Source organism: Anas acuta, chromosome 1 (assembly GCF_963932015.1).
Source record: "Anas acuta chromosome 1, bAnaAcu1.1, whole genome shotgun sequence".
NCBI classification, from domain to species: domain Eukaryota; kingdom Metazoa; phylum Chordata; class Aves; order Anseriformes; family Anatidae; genus Anas; species Anas acuta.
Genome location: NC_088979.1, coordinates 87,461,435 through 87,476,120, shown reverse-complemented (window position 1 = coordinate 87,476,120; position 14,686 = coordinate 87,461,435). Strand labels below are relative to the sequence as shown.

General features: G+C 38.1%; 1 protein-coding gene across 4 annotated transcripts in view; it reads right to left on the bottom strand.

The window, feature by feature from the left end:
- Window positions 1-14,686, bottom strand: part of TAB3 (TGF-beta activated kinase 1 (MAP3K7) binding protein 3) — a 44,203-nt gene that overhangs the window by 8,207 nt on the left and 21,310 nt on the right. The window contains exons 2-7 of one of the 4 annotated variants that reach the window (XM_068686854.1): window positions 10,117-10,305; window positions 7,521-8,652; window positions 7,203-7,376; window positions 3,381-3,541; window positions 876-969; window positions 53-136 (exon numbers count right to left, since the gene is read on the bottom strand). In XM_068686854.1, coding sequence (XP_068542955.1) covers window positions 53-136; window positions 876-969; window positions 3,381-3,541; window positions 7,203-7,376; window positions 7,521-8,652; window positions 10,117-10,218 — 1,747 coding nt within the window. In that variant the 5' untranslated portion in view covers window positions 10,219-10,305. Of the gene's footprint in view, window positions 1-52; window positions 137-875; window positions 970-3,369; window positions 3,542-7,202; window positions 8,653-10,116; window positions 10,306-14,686 lie in introns of those variants that run through there. The other 3 variants (XM_068686865.1, XM_068686843.1, XR_011097958.1) reach the window with 3 other exon arrangements.

Sequence of the window (14,686 nt, the reverse complement as noted above, 5' to 3'; positions counted from 1 at the left end):
GAAAACATTCTCAGTACAGTTAAAGCAAGTTGAGGCTTGCTTTTTAACTTACCTTTTTTATATGGCTTTGGTGGCACAACAGGACCAGGCTCTATGTTATCGTAGAAGTTACATGTGGCTTTCGGATCAAAGTTCCCTGTCAAAAGAGAGAAATAAGAAAGCATAATTCAAATGTTATTTACAAGCCTATACCAGTGACATGAACATCTAGAAACTTCAGATTTTATACATGTTATTACTATTACACTCTATTTTAGCTTTTTCCTGACAGTCTTTTTAAAAGTATTTTCAGTTTTATATTGATTCTAGTAATTTTTAGCAGTCTAATCTCATACTGAACAATTAACTCCAGTTCAATGTTCTGTATTGCTTTGAAAATACAGGAAAATTCAAATCATTCTGTAGGACATGGTCTTGGTTAAAAAGAATGAGAAAAGAGAGACTATGAATTTTTACACCTATTTGACTGTATTTATGTCAGGTTTCTGTCACATAAAGGATTTTAAATATCTAGACAAATTTATATTTGCCAACTTCTTGGCTGCAATCAGTCTTTCTGGTTTGTATCACTTTATCAGAGGTAAATTAAAAATTTGAGAACCTTCACTAGGAAGTACTATTTTTAGATTTACTTAAAGTTAATTTTAAGTAACTATTTAGTCAATATTGTAATTTAACTTGGCCAAGTCAAATTTAACAAGTTGCTATTGAAAAATACATCTTTTTAGTTAAAAAAAAGAGATTGATAAAGTTCAATTTTTAATTAGAGAGTCCAAGAAGAATATGCACACTTAAGCATACAAAAAAACGTAATTTAAATATAGAGTTTGTTTGTTTGTTTGTTTTTTTTTCAAAACCAAAAAACAGTTCTATACCTCTAGACTGAAGGAGGTCAACTTCTTTCAGTGTACAGTCAACATTTATCTGGAGCTGTCTGTTGAGGCTTCTTAATTTGGTCATTTCCTCAGGCTAGGGAGAAACAACCCAAGATAGCAATTGTAGGAGAGTCAGCATCTTATCTGACATATAAATAACATAGTTTCTAATAAAGCTGTTAACATAGATAAACAAAGTATAGCCAAGGCACTGAATAGAACATCCAAGATTTCACTGCCTCACCCTCCCTGCCACCCAATTTTTCCTCAAAAAACGTTTTTCTATTGTCATTTGAAGAGGTTTAAGGAAAAAAAAAAAGAAAAATACAATATTAGAATTCATTTGTAAAAGGGCATAGTTCTTCACAACCTTATAAAATCACACGCCTTATAAAAATCTGTATGAACTGACAACTTGATACATTAGTTTACATCATGATGATCAGAAAAGAAAACAGGAGCTGCAGTTCATATAAGCTTCTGATATTATTTGATTATAATCAAATAATAGTCAATTTACATCACCCAAAAGAGCTCCAACATGCCAAACCTTCTAACCCAGTACATTTAAATAATTCAGTACTGCATAACAATAATTATTCATAATAGAAGAATGAATAGAGTCAAGTCTATATGCATACAATAAAGAAACCCCACTTAAGTTACAGAAATGCAAAGTGTTCCTAATGTTAGCAGCAACGATTAACAACACAGATGCAGAAGTAACCCTAGGCATCCTACCTTACGGTACACTTCAGCATTACAAAATTGTTGAGGTTGGAACCTCTGGAGGTCATCTGCTCCAACCCCTGCTCAAGCAGGGACACCGAGAGCAGGTTGCCCAGGACCATGCCCAGGCAGCTTACAGAGATCTCCCAAGGAGAGAATCTCCACCTCTCTGGGCATCTTGTTCTCACCACCTGCAGAGTAACAGTGTGTTTCCCAATGTTCAGATAGAACTTATGGGCAACAGCATCGAAGGCCATACTGAAGTCTAGGGAGACAACATCCATGGCTCTCCCCTTGTCCACCAGGCTGGTCACTTCATTGTAGAAGCATATCAGGTTGGACAGGCATGACTTCCTCTCAGCGAAGCCATGCTGACTTTCACAGGCCTGAAAATGGTCTCTGACATTAGCTGTTCCACCATCTTCCCAGGGAATGAGGTAGGGCTGGACAGCTTGTGGTTCCCTGGGTCCTCCTTCTTGCCCTCCCTGAGGACAGCAGTGACATTTGCTTTCCTCCAGTCTTTAGGCACTTCTTCCAGTTGCCATGACTGACCAAAGATCATAGAGTAGCCTCCCAATCACATCTGCCAGCTCCCTCAGCACTCATGGGTACCTCCTGTCAGGGTCCACAGACTTAGTGTCCAGTTTGCTTAAGTATTCCCTGACCTGGTCCTCTTCCTCCAAGGGTAGGTATTCCTTGTTCTAGCCCTTCCCCCTGGTCTCTAGGGCTTGGGATCCTAGAAGGCTGCTCTTGCTGGTAAACACTGAGGCAAAGAAGGCATTCAGTACCTCAGCCTTGTCCCTTCCCTGTAGAGCCAAGTCCCTCACATGGTTCAGCAATGGGCCCATGTTTTCCATACTTTTCCTTCTGTCATCAATGTGCTTACAGAAGACCTTGCTGTGTTTGATATCTCTGGCCAGATTCAAATCCAGTTGGGTTTTGGCTTTCGTAACCTCATCCCTGGATGCTCATACATGCCAAATACCTCAAACAGATAAGGCATACAGCAGATGTACTTACTACTTCAGCAGATAACAGCATATACATGTATGCTGTTACTAAAGCACAGTGTGCTTTCCTGCCTACATCTGACTGTATTGTCTATGTAAGCATAGTGAACAAGACTGAACTGATTTGGCTAACAACTGCACAAACTGAAAGCTATTTTTCAGTCAGATGAGTTCTCTTATCAGAGCCATACAGATGTCTGGGCTAGAGTCACTAGTGGTTAGAAGTCAGAGATAGGAAGAAGTAACAGGGACACGAGGAGAGAGAGGTGCCAGCTATTTGAGCCAACACTGCCAGTGAAAAGTAACTTGGCACATTGTGCACATACCAAATGGGAAGTGGAATGTCTAAGAGATGCAATTACTCATTGTATCAAGGTATTTTGGTGTTTAAAATACCTTTTTAAAAAACTTGAAGCTGAGCTGTATCAACAACTGTGCTGGATATGGATCAGACACTACAGACAGACTTGGACACATGCTTCTACAGGTTGTTACGAAAGCAATTGTCTATTCAGTTCTGTGGCCCAGAGAAACACACATATACAAGTCTCACTAGGTCTGTTGTGAATCCTAAGAAAACCAGACATACACACTCCTTAAATGTTAAGAACTGGCTTACTACAAAGCCAAGAACTTAAGAGAAAAATCATTTCCAAATACTGAAGATTTTAAAAAGTATAATATACCCCCAAATATTTTGCCTTATTTCATGAAAGCGTAAGAAATAAATTTGTATCTTGAATTAAAATACTAACAAATTGCTTACTGTTGGAATTGCAGTTGTACAGCTAACTCTTCGAAGCCGCCTCTGCATTAGATCGTGCTCCATGCCATTGACTTCAGCTTTCAGGCGTTCAAGTTCTTCTTTCTCAAGCTTCAATTCCTTTGCTAATCTCTCCATCCTTGCTCGTTGATGTAAAAGCAAGGCTAATATTTCACATGGAAGAAATAGTTACTAACATAAAAAAAAAAAGCTGGAAAACTGAATTCTTAGCTTATATGTAAGATTCATGAGTGACCTTTCTGGAAAAGAATGTGATCATAAACATGCAGCCAAATACCAGCGTGAAGATGCTATTTAGGACAAAGTTCTTCCAGAATAAATTAAAAAAATAGTAACTTGAAGTTGATATTACCATTTTGGTCAGTTTTTTTTTTTTTTTTTTTTTTTTTTGCATTTGGTCTTTCTCATCTCAAAAAATACAAAAGGCACCTGTACAAGCAGACAGCTTCTCAGGATAGAACAGCAACCTAATTATGTTAATACTGTACTGACAAAAAAGTAAATACCAGAGGTAAGATCAGAAGATAACACTTCATAGCTACTGTTCCAACAGTGTCTGACACGCTAGCCCTTAGACTGCTAAGTTGTTTATTCAGTGCTATTCCAGAGTATGCAGTATAGGAAGGAATATTTAAATACTTAAGTATTCCTTGCTTTTCACAGAACCATAAAATGTCTCAGGATAGAAGGGACCTTCAGAATCATCCAGTTGTAACCACCTTGCCACGGGCAGAGATGACAGTCACTGGATCAGGTTGGACAGGGCCTCATCCAGGCTGTCCTTGAGCACCTCCAGGGATGAGGGATCTTCAGCTTCACTGGGCAACCTGTTCCAATGCCTCACCATGCTCACAGTGAAGAATTTCCTTCTGGTATCTAATCTAAGTCTCTCCTCTTTTAGTTTACAACCATTCCTCCTAGTCCTTTCAATGTCTGCCTGAGTAAAAAGTCACTCTCCATCTCTTTTATAACCCCCTTTAAGTACTAAAAAGCCACAATGAGGTCTCCCCGGAGCTCTCTGCCTTTCTTCATAGGTGAGAGTTGCTCCAGCCCTCTGACCATCTTCGTGGCCTCCTCTGGATCTCCTCTAACAGTCCTACATCTGGATGCAGTACTCCAAGCAGAGAGAGGGACAACCATCTTTTCAGGGAGTACTTTAATTATCAATACTACACATTCAGCATTGCTCAAAGGCAGAACTACAGAACTTCAATAAAATAGCCTACACATGAGAATCCTGAGGGGGGGAGGGAGGGGGGGAAGCGACAGAGCTGGCAGGGGGAGAGGGAAGCTCAGGTTTTTCATAGTCATTAATTCTACAATACAACTAATTTGCTGCCCTCTCACCTCTCCCTGCTGTTAATCAACCATTTTCTCATACTTCTGTCATGACAGTGAAACTTATGACTCCCAGTTGCAAGCTGATGTTGGGCTCTCTGAGCAGCCACTCAGCTATAGAAATTTGCCTAGCTACAAAATACTTTTTTGCAGGAAGAGAGTCCTGAGTATTTCATCATGATGCAAAATTGGCCAAGTTTGTTAGTGTGATGCTTAACACTTTCTGACCTAGCTGTTTTACCCGATGAAAGTCTACCAGGAAAGAGAAAAATAGGAGAAATTTGTTGCTAGTATTCAGACAAGCATGCTACCCATGTAACAATCTTTCAGCAAACTGAATACATGAAGATGCTGTAGAAAACTTAGGAAAAAAATGACATTTCATACAAAGCACCTGCCACCACCAACCCCTTTTCTTCGTCTCTATCTAATACAGGCAAAGAGAAAAAATAAAGTCTCACACATACTTGCATTCTTGCTGGAAAAAAAATATAGAAAAAGTAAGCAACAACGTGATGTAGCTTACCGGGGGAAGATAAAAATGCAGTGGCATAAAATGACTTTTTAACATGTGTCAGTATTCTGTGCAAAACAACAGCACTATACTTTGGTTTTGGTATGGAACCACCAATTCTTGGTCAAAGAATAAACACTAAATCCTATCCAAAGAATAACATGAGATGTTCTTATAATATAGGTTCCAATATTACTGATCAAAACCGTTCTCTACTTTTTGAGGTAAATGCAAGTCACTCGAGTACATTTGAGGAGATCACAGAATTAATTTTAAAAAAAGAACGTACTGGTACTAGGGTGTATGATTTACCACCATTACAGTCAAATCCTGTCTTCACATGACTCCTCCAACTTAACATGGAATATGGCTTCACTACATAGCTTAGTATTATACCTCAGGTACAACTGATCAAATTTGACTTATGCTACAAAACCTTAGAAGTACAGACACCAGAATGAATTTTTGGTAACAGTTTTCACAATGGTTCATATTCAGAAGAAAATGAAGTGATCTTGTTCCCTACATTAAGCTGTTAAGTATACTCCTCTTCAGGCCTCCGCAGTGGTAGCAGAGTATAACATTTATTCTTCCACAATTTATTTCTGTTAAGAGTTCACAGTGCGGCAACACCAAAGGCTAACAAAGCTCCAGATGTGGTATTACCACAAAAGCAGACAGCCCAAACGGCACATACTAGCTGGTTTTATTGTTTTCCAAACATGGAAATCTAGACACAGATTCAAAAGTCAAAAACAGCTTTCTACATTTCAGAACATATGTGAAACATAAATGACTACCTTTTGTGAAGTTGGAAAACAAACATTACCAAAGAAATCATATGACCTGAGTTACAGATCTACTAGCATTCTCTCAAAATAACATTTCTAATTGGGTTTACCAAGTACAAAACAGCTCTGTCAATGAATTAAAATAGCTCAATAAACAGAAAGCAAAATAAATCAAGAACAGATTTATAACCATTATTTCAGCTGTCTCAAGTGAAAGGAAACCAATGCAGGAATTGCAATGCAGGAGCAATGCAGGAATAGAGACTCTTCTTTCCAAACACAAATTTAGAAACAAAGTACATTCTTTAAATATCTGCTGTTGATTATCATTCTGTCATTACCCCAACTGATTAGTTTGAATGCTTACAGAGTGATTCATTTATTCCATTTCAAACATTTCAAATCTAGAAAGCTGGTTACCCTGAGAAAAGCAGTATTCATCTAAAGTTTAGTTTTCACCACTTTGTGTTTATCTTTCTTGAGTGAATTATTTAACTCTACACATGGCATTAAGACTAACTATAATCTGTCCCCATGCAGCAGAACACAAATCCTAAAATCTGTCTACCAAGCTTTTCCTCCTCTTTGAAAACTTTAAGTGCAACAAGTGAGCTTTTGATCAAGTTCTTCAAAATAATTATTTTAATACCCTTCAAAACAAAACACAATTTATAGTGACATCAGAAGCAATTTTAGCTGCAATCCTCTCTCCTCTTTTACTTCATACTCTTCAAGCTAAAACAAATAAGAATAAAATTCCTTGCAGAAGTTAGTGCTTCAAGTTCCATAAAGCACCCAGTACTGAACAACTAAATGTACTGCAAAGTTCTTCAAACAAAAAGTAATAAAATCCACATGTAAATTTACGACATGGTACACAATTTACAAACCAAATACATGGCATACGTTCATTCATTGTAGTGTTCTCTTAAGAAATTCCCTTTCTTTTGTCAAAAGCACAGTAATTTTATGAGCCTCAGAAATTCTTAATGTATTCGACTAAACTTTGGTACAATTTTAAAAAACAAACTGATTAGATGATCTTTGGCATGATTTGTCTTCTTCTCTGTACAGGTTCGATATTTCCCACTTTAACAAGTAGCAAAATCAAGCTAAAAATGCCTTTTACAATAATACAATTTGCAAGGGTAAAGCATTTACCTTGAGTGTAAGCATAGTCATCTGATCCAGAACTAGAACTTCTCTGATATTTATGGCTTCCTTTTTCTCCTCCAGATCCTGGGATTACAGAAATAGGCTGAATAGGTTCTGGTGCTGCAGTACGCTCTTCTTGGTCCACTAAATTTAAAAGATTCTCAGTCGGTGCTCGACCTACTGTGATTTTAAAAATAGTTGGGTTTGGCTGAGATACCATTACCCGAGGAGACTGTGTTGGTGCACCTGTAGGTCCAGTTGGTTGAGTGTAGGTAATATATACTGGATTAACACTAAATGGAGGTTTGGGTTGACCCGACATACCTCTTGATGGAGAGCTTGTAGGAGGAGTAGTGGCTGCATACAGCGGGTGCTGGTTTCGTTGAGATGGTTGATTACTTATTGGTGAAGGACTTCTGTTCATTGCAGTCCCAGGCCTTTGCGGTGGCTCAACTGTAATTTCTATTTTGTTCATGGAACCTTTGGATAAACTAGGTCCAGCAAAAGGAGGAAGATACGACACGGAGTGACCGCTTTGTTTTTGAAAAGTCTGGGATGCTTGCTGATATGGATGAGGTGGGACAGTTGAAGGACTAGGAGGCATGAAGACATGTGAACTCTGATGACCCAGCTGAGGAGGCTGAACTTGGTGCTGAGGAGAGCCAAAAGGAGAGGGACACTGGGATGCCGGTGGTGATCGAAAAGCTGTCTGAGGGATCTGGGGTTGTTTAGGAGAATACTGAGAAGGTTGGTAGTTCTGTTGATGTGGATACACAGGTAGAGGACGGGGAGTATAATGTGGAACTGGGCCCTGTGGTGACGAATGCCACTGCGTATTCTGAGGAGTCTGTCGTCCTGAAGAACTTTGAGATGTTTGTCTAATATAAATAGAGCCAGGAGTCCCATAAAGATTGCTTGGAATCTGTGGAAGAATTTGTAGAGCTCTGGGTACACTCTGTCCAGATGGGAGGTTTTGTGATACTGTAACAGTAATGGGATTTGTACTGTACCGAGGTATGTGCATATACGTGGGAGGGCCTTGCATAGCAGACGTGTTCATTCCTGGTTGTATGGAAGATGGCTGTGGAGGTGGCTGTGGAGGAGGAGTAGCTGCATTTCTATTCTGGTCATTCATGAAAAATGGATTGTAATTAGGAGAAGCTGCCACAACAGCGGGAGCAGAATGTGGTTCTTGAACTAAGCATATCAGTTGTTTACCTGCTGTGCGTTGTGGATCAATATGTCCATCACTTGAACTATGTACCAGTGTACGACCACCATTAAGTTGAGCTCCATCCCCTGCATGATAGCTGGTATGAGGATGAATACCCAGATTAATGTGCAAAAGGCTATTTCTATTCATTCTGGTGTCATCAGGACTATGGTACTCCATATATAAGTATTTGTTGCTCTCCTGTGCGAGGGCTCGACAACAGGCATCTAGATTGTTGTTGTTCTAGGAAGAAGAAGGGACACCTGTGTTCTTAAATGGCAAAAGAACAAGCCACTGCTAAAAGTTCAACAAGCATTCAACTGAAGCTGCAATCAAGCCTCAATAGGCAGACCTCATAGCAGTTGACACAGATATGAATTTTGAAATAAAGATCTTACCTACCAGGTCATAGCAAGTAGTACATAGCTCACATTGCATCTAGCAAAATACAATGGTAATGCTAGCTACAGTATGATATAAGAATCAAGTCTGGATTTGGTGAAATTAAAAGTTCTAACTCTATGCATCTTCTGCAAAGAACAGGAATGCACAATTATTTCTAATAACATAAAAAAATTAAACTAGATCAAAATTGCACACTCTGAAGAGTCCAAGCAGAGATGCAGATATCACTTTACTGTTTACCCATGTGTTTATTGTTTTACCTTTATTTTACAGTTTAGCTGAGTACTTTTCTACCTAAAGGCCCCTTATAATTATTACATAGTTTTAACTGTCTTAAAGATTTCCAGGCTCAAAGCTTAAAAAAAAAAAAAAAAGGCTTATTCACACATCAGGGGAAAGACCAAATAACCCCTGTAAGAGCTTGATTTGTTCTGTGATGCCAGCAGTTGAATATACAAACATTAAATTATGAATCAATCAATTTAAAATAGGGAACTCCCTTTTCCCTTCTTCATCCATTTTAGCTTCATATCTTAATACTAAAGTGAAGACTTAGTCAAAACTTCACCAAATTTCACTACCAGGCTAACACGGACATTCAGCATCCTTTCAGATGAAGACAATTGAACATGACAGAAAAAGAGAATAGTCCAGCACTTAACTTTATATGACTCTCACTCTGTGGATACTTCTACCTGCTTACTTCCCCCTCCTGTCAAGCTCCCCTGCTAGACTCCAATGGTCAGTGGGAATATCCAGATGTATCACACAAATCTAACAGAACACCTGGGAGACAGACCTTATAATAATAACCAGAACCACAGTCCCAAGACATCAGCCACTTGCCTTCATAAGAAAAAACTTAATCAGGTCAGTCCTCAGCATCCATGCCACAAAGATTGAAAAACTTTAAGTTTTTAGGTAAAGCCAGTTCCTTATTTTGGAGGAAGGAGTTGTATTAAAACCTCCTCCAGCATACTTATGTTCTTGATGCTTCTTGATGAAGCCATCATTAATAACCACCCTGTTAGCCACTCTCCTTAATCCTGTGTCCATACAGTCACACATGCAAGGATGAATAACCAGCAAGAAAAACAAAAAACAACAATAAAACACAAATGCAAGTGGAGGAATGGTAACATCTTGTATGTACAAGACAGAATAAAAAAGCAAGCAACAGAGTCTTCTACTCCTTCAAAATAAAACCAGAAGAATGAGAATTTATGTTCCAAGTAGACTACTAAGAAGTTTTCATGCTACAACAACAGAAGTACATAGGCACCTTTAAACTCTTCACCATACCTGAAGCATGCACTGAGATACCACCCCTTCAGGTATCTCAGGGAAACGTTGTCGGAGATCATGGAGTACCTGCACATCGAGTTGTTGACTGCCCTGCGCCATGCCAGACTGATGATGTTCCAGATTATCAAAAAACAGAAGTCAACAGGCCTTCCAATGATTATGATCTTCTGAGGCTTCTGGCATTTTCTGTAATAAGAAGCAGCCAATTATTTTTAAGCTATCACAGCCATTCTTTTTCCTTTCCCCAACTGCAATGACAAGTACATTTTTAGATCCAGATATAAAGAGACGATGGCTTAAGCATGAGAGTGGGAATCATCATTTCTCAAATTCTAATCCAAAAACACTTAACATAGCACAGGTGTATCTACACAATATTTTACTGGAATGTGCTAGCTCAGTTCTTTACTTAGTCCCATTGTGGTACCATATATGCATGGCTTTAATTAACCTGGCTTGTATAAAACAGAATTGTAATAGATTACTTACATAGTATTCCCAGCGAGAATCTGAATAGTTTGTGGAAACGTCTGAGGTCATGGAGCACACGTATCTTTATTATTCACATTACACCAGAAATAATGGGCTAGAAGTAGCGCAAATATTTTAAAATAATTTTCTAGTAATGGGGCATAAACTCCTTACATTGCTGTAAATTCAAGGAGTTGGAAGGAATTTTTGTGAAACTAAACTATGTTTAAATCCTGTTGTGTAAGTCCTTTTTAGGCCTATGATAATAATCTATTTCAGATCATTGTAAAGCACCTATTAATTATCAGCATAATTAATTACAAAAAACATTTCAGGATTCTTGCATTCAACAGCAAAAATACAGGATTTGAACTACAATACCAAAGAAATGCTAGACAACAAATACAATCTGAGTCAATAAATGCTTTCCTCACTTGTTGCTCATGATCAGAGGAGTAATCATCCAAGAGCTAAGTCTAAGTAAAAATTCACGTGAACACTGCATGGAGATGGTACATGAAATAGCCTCTGTCTTTCCAACAGTAATATTCAGCTGAATTTTTAACTGGGGAGAATGTAAAGGCGTTTTCAAAAATGAAAATGAAAGATACCAGCAGAGTGGGTGTTCAAGTTAGGGTGTTCATCATTAGCTAGATTAAGGCCAAAGTTTTCTCTCCATTTAAAACATTCATATTTCAGCCTTGGTGGAATTTTTGAATGGTACATAATGTACATACTCCAGAGTTGTCTTTTCAGTAGTTAGCTCAGCTCGTAACAGAAAACTAGTAAAGTACAACAAATCAGCCTAGACATCCGCACACCTTCACACCTTCATGTGATAATCATCTCCTACAGCTTCCTGTATCTTTCCTAAGAAAGTCTCTTAGTTTGACTAAGTAAGAAAATAAAACATGTTTTCAAAGAAATAAAACATGTCAGGTTTAGGGTAAAAGAAAAAAAGGTTTGGTGGAGAATGGGGGAGGGATTTGTATTGTTTTAAATGTTCAATACTCAGGCCTTTGTTTTTATTACCTCTTCCTAAATATTACTTCCTTTCACTGAAAAGTGGCAGAACAGCAACAACACAAAACAGAAGTCTGCTTCACTATCTGGCTGCTACATATGTGGACAGCCCTCAAGTAACATTATCAATCATGAAATGACATGTGCTCACAGGAAGGGTTGCTCTGTTTTATCTGATGCATTCTAGTATCCAGTACTACACCTGTCACATCATACTCTTCCAAAATAAATGAGAAAAATTAAAAAAAATAAAAACAGCGAGATCTTAATTATCCTGCCATGATTTCAGATATACTGCAAGAAATATAACTTGTATAATCATAGTGCATCATTTCTCTCTTCAAACATCAATTCAAATGTAACACAAGAAAGCAGACTGGGAATTTAAATCCAACATTCCCTTTGACATTTTTTCCAACAATTCCTGAATACTTAGGGTGAGCAGATGTGTAACCCTCAGTTATTGGCAGCTATTAGCCAACTAGGAATTTAATCAGAGTTCTCTAACCACAAATAACGGATAAGAGAAACTTCCATTCTCATTTCAGAGTCAAATCCTCTAGTCTTGAAAAGTCTACAAGAAACCTGAAATAATTCTCGTGAGAAGAACAAACACACAAACACTCAGAACTCCATCGGTTCTATGGCTGCACAACTGTGGATTTATTTACTTACGCATTTATTTTACAGTCAACCCCACAAAGTCCTCTTCAGCCATATGTTGGAGCACACATCTGCCTACTCTATCTGACCTGCCTACACCTCAATCAGCATTTTCCAGGCTAAGTGGCCCAAACCAGTGGGAACAAAAGACTCACATCCCAGGTCACTGCATGGCACCAGGCAAGCAGAGCAGTGAGACAAGAGCAGACCTCACAGTGTAGACAAGGGAGCTGCAACAGACAGGAGCAAACAGGACAGGAGCTCCTGCTGAGGTGCAAGAGCCTAGGAAAGCAACTATCTGAGGCTCCTCTTTCATGGCATGCACGTGCTGAGGGACACGCTGAGGTACGCTACATTTAAGGTGCCTTATTATTACTGAAAGTTCACAGCACAGTTCACATCAAAAAATAACCCACAATTGCAATGAAAGCAAAAGTCACTTCATCTGCAACTTTCAAAAGCGCACAGAGGTTACCTAGATCCTAGCCGAAAAGTAATTCACAAGGATGAAATAAATTAACATTGCTATGTACATTGAAGTTGTAGTAACAAAAGCATTAAAGGATATTGTTGCAGAATTGGTCCTGCTGTGATAAGACACAGAAATGGCCTTGGCAGCCACTAGTGAAACTTGGACCTTATGCAAAGCATCACTCTGGTCCTAAACAATTCCACCAGTATTTTTTCCACACCTTTTACATGACTAAATTGTATGGATGGGAAAACAGTACCTGTATCTTCTTCCCTAAAGTCACTTGTGAACTTTGTAAGTTAAGAAAATAAACCAGGGTCCACACTTCCACTAAACAACTAATTTCTCTCTTCAAGAAGGATGAATAAAAACCAGAATTACTATAATCTGGTTACTCCCCCACACTGTGTTCAGAAGAAAATCTATTTTATTACCGTTATTTTTAAACACTAAGTCACCTAAAATAAAGATAAATGAATCATCAAAAAGATCTAATTGAAAAACAAATGAGGTAAATACATACGATGTGAAAGTTTATAAATTATGTAATGGCATGTGCTTACAATGCAATTGCACCATGCAATTACAACATATGCAACAACTGAAATGATTCCTAAGTGAGTTCCCAGAAAAAGGCTATCTGGGAGACAGCTTCTCACAAAGCCTCATCAACTTAAAATGAATTATGAGTTGTATAACCGTAGTTGTGCCTTGAAGGATAAGAGGAAAACCCCACCCAAACCACACCACACCAGTAAGCAAATCAGTTTATAGAAAAATCAACTCTTCAAAGACACCGTGCTATTGTACCTTTTAAGCAAATTCCTTCATCTTAAAAGATCGTTTAAATCTTTAGATTAGAAAGATGAGAAAACAGATGGATTAAGTACAGACAGGTAAAGAGCCTCAATTTTCCCTCAGCATACTACACAAATGTAGTTCTTACACTTTGTTGTCCTGACTTCTAATCTAATGCATGCTGACACTTACAGACAAGAAGCGGATTTACTGAATGGCGTTTAGATGAACTCAACCCAATCTTTGTAAATTAATGTTCTTTTTCTCTTTTGTTCACTTTTTCACCATTACTGTTCAAGGTGTTGAGGAAAAATTTCAGATTCATGCATGCAGCATGTGTGTGAGAGAGACTTTTTTTCCCCCTACTTCAGTGCTCACTAGGTGCTTCCTTCAAACACCTGCACCAGATTGTCTGTCTGAACACCTCTCGAACTTCAGTGTGGATGTACCATGAAATTTCGCTGGACAAAACAGTAAACTACCACCAACTTCTTACTTATAGAAACTTCAGAATAAAAACAAATATTAGATACACATCAGCGAATGAAGTGAGCATACATAACATCTTCACCAAGCAAAAGCGACTTGTATTGTAGTGACATTTAAACTCATTTCCAGTGAATGCAAAATAGCAAATCCAATAAACAGTTATACAATCCAAATTCTCGACAGAAATTCCTAATTGTGATCTACAATAAATATAATTTGCCATCAAAATATAATTTGCCAATACCAACAACTCATACCTCTTCATATTCGCTTCTGGCATTTAGGTATGAGACTTCTAAGTAACAGTGATGACAGCGTTTTATGACCTTTATTCCTGCTCTGGCCTACACAGAAGAGCAAAAACAGTCTGAGTACTCTTCCCCAAATACGAATTTTACTTGTTCCTCATGTAGTGGATAGAGGGAGAACTGAGGAGCGAAGGCAGGAATGGATGTAGCAGAAAAATGTGAAATTCTAAAACACAATTTCATTAATCTGGGTAAGTACATAAATATATTTTCACCAAAAAATGGCAATGTAAATAAAAATGAGATTATGTTGAAAAGAAAAATATAGTTTGTTTGTTTGTTTTTTAAACAAAAGAACAAAAGTTTAACACTCAAGACCTCTGTGAGATGAATCCAGCAGTTG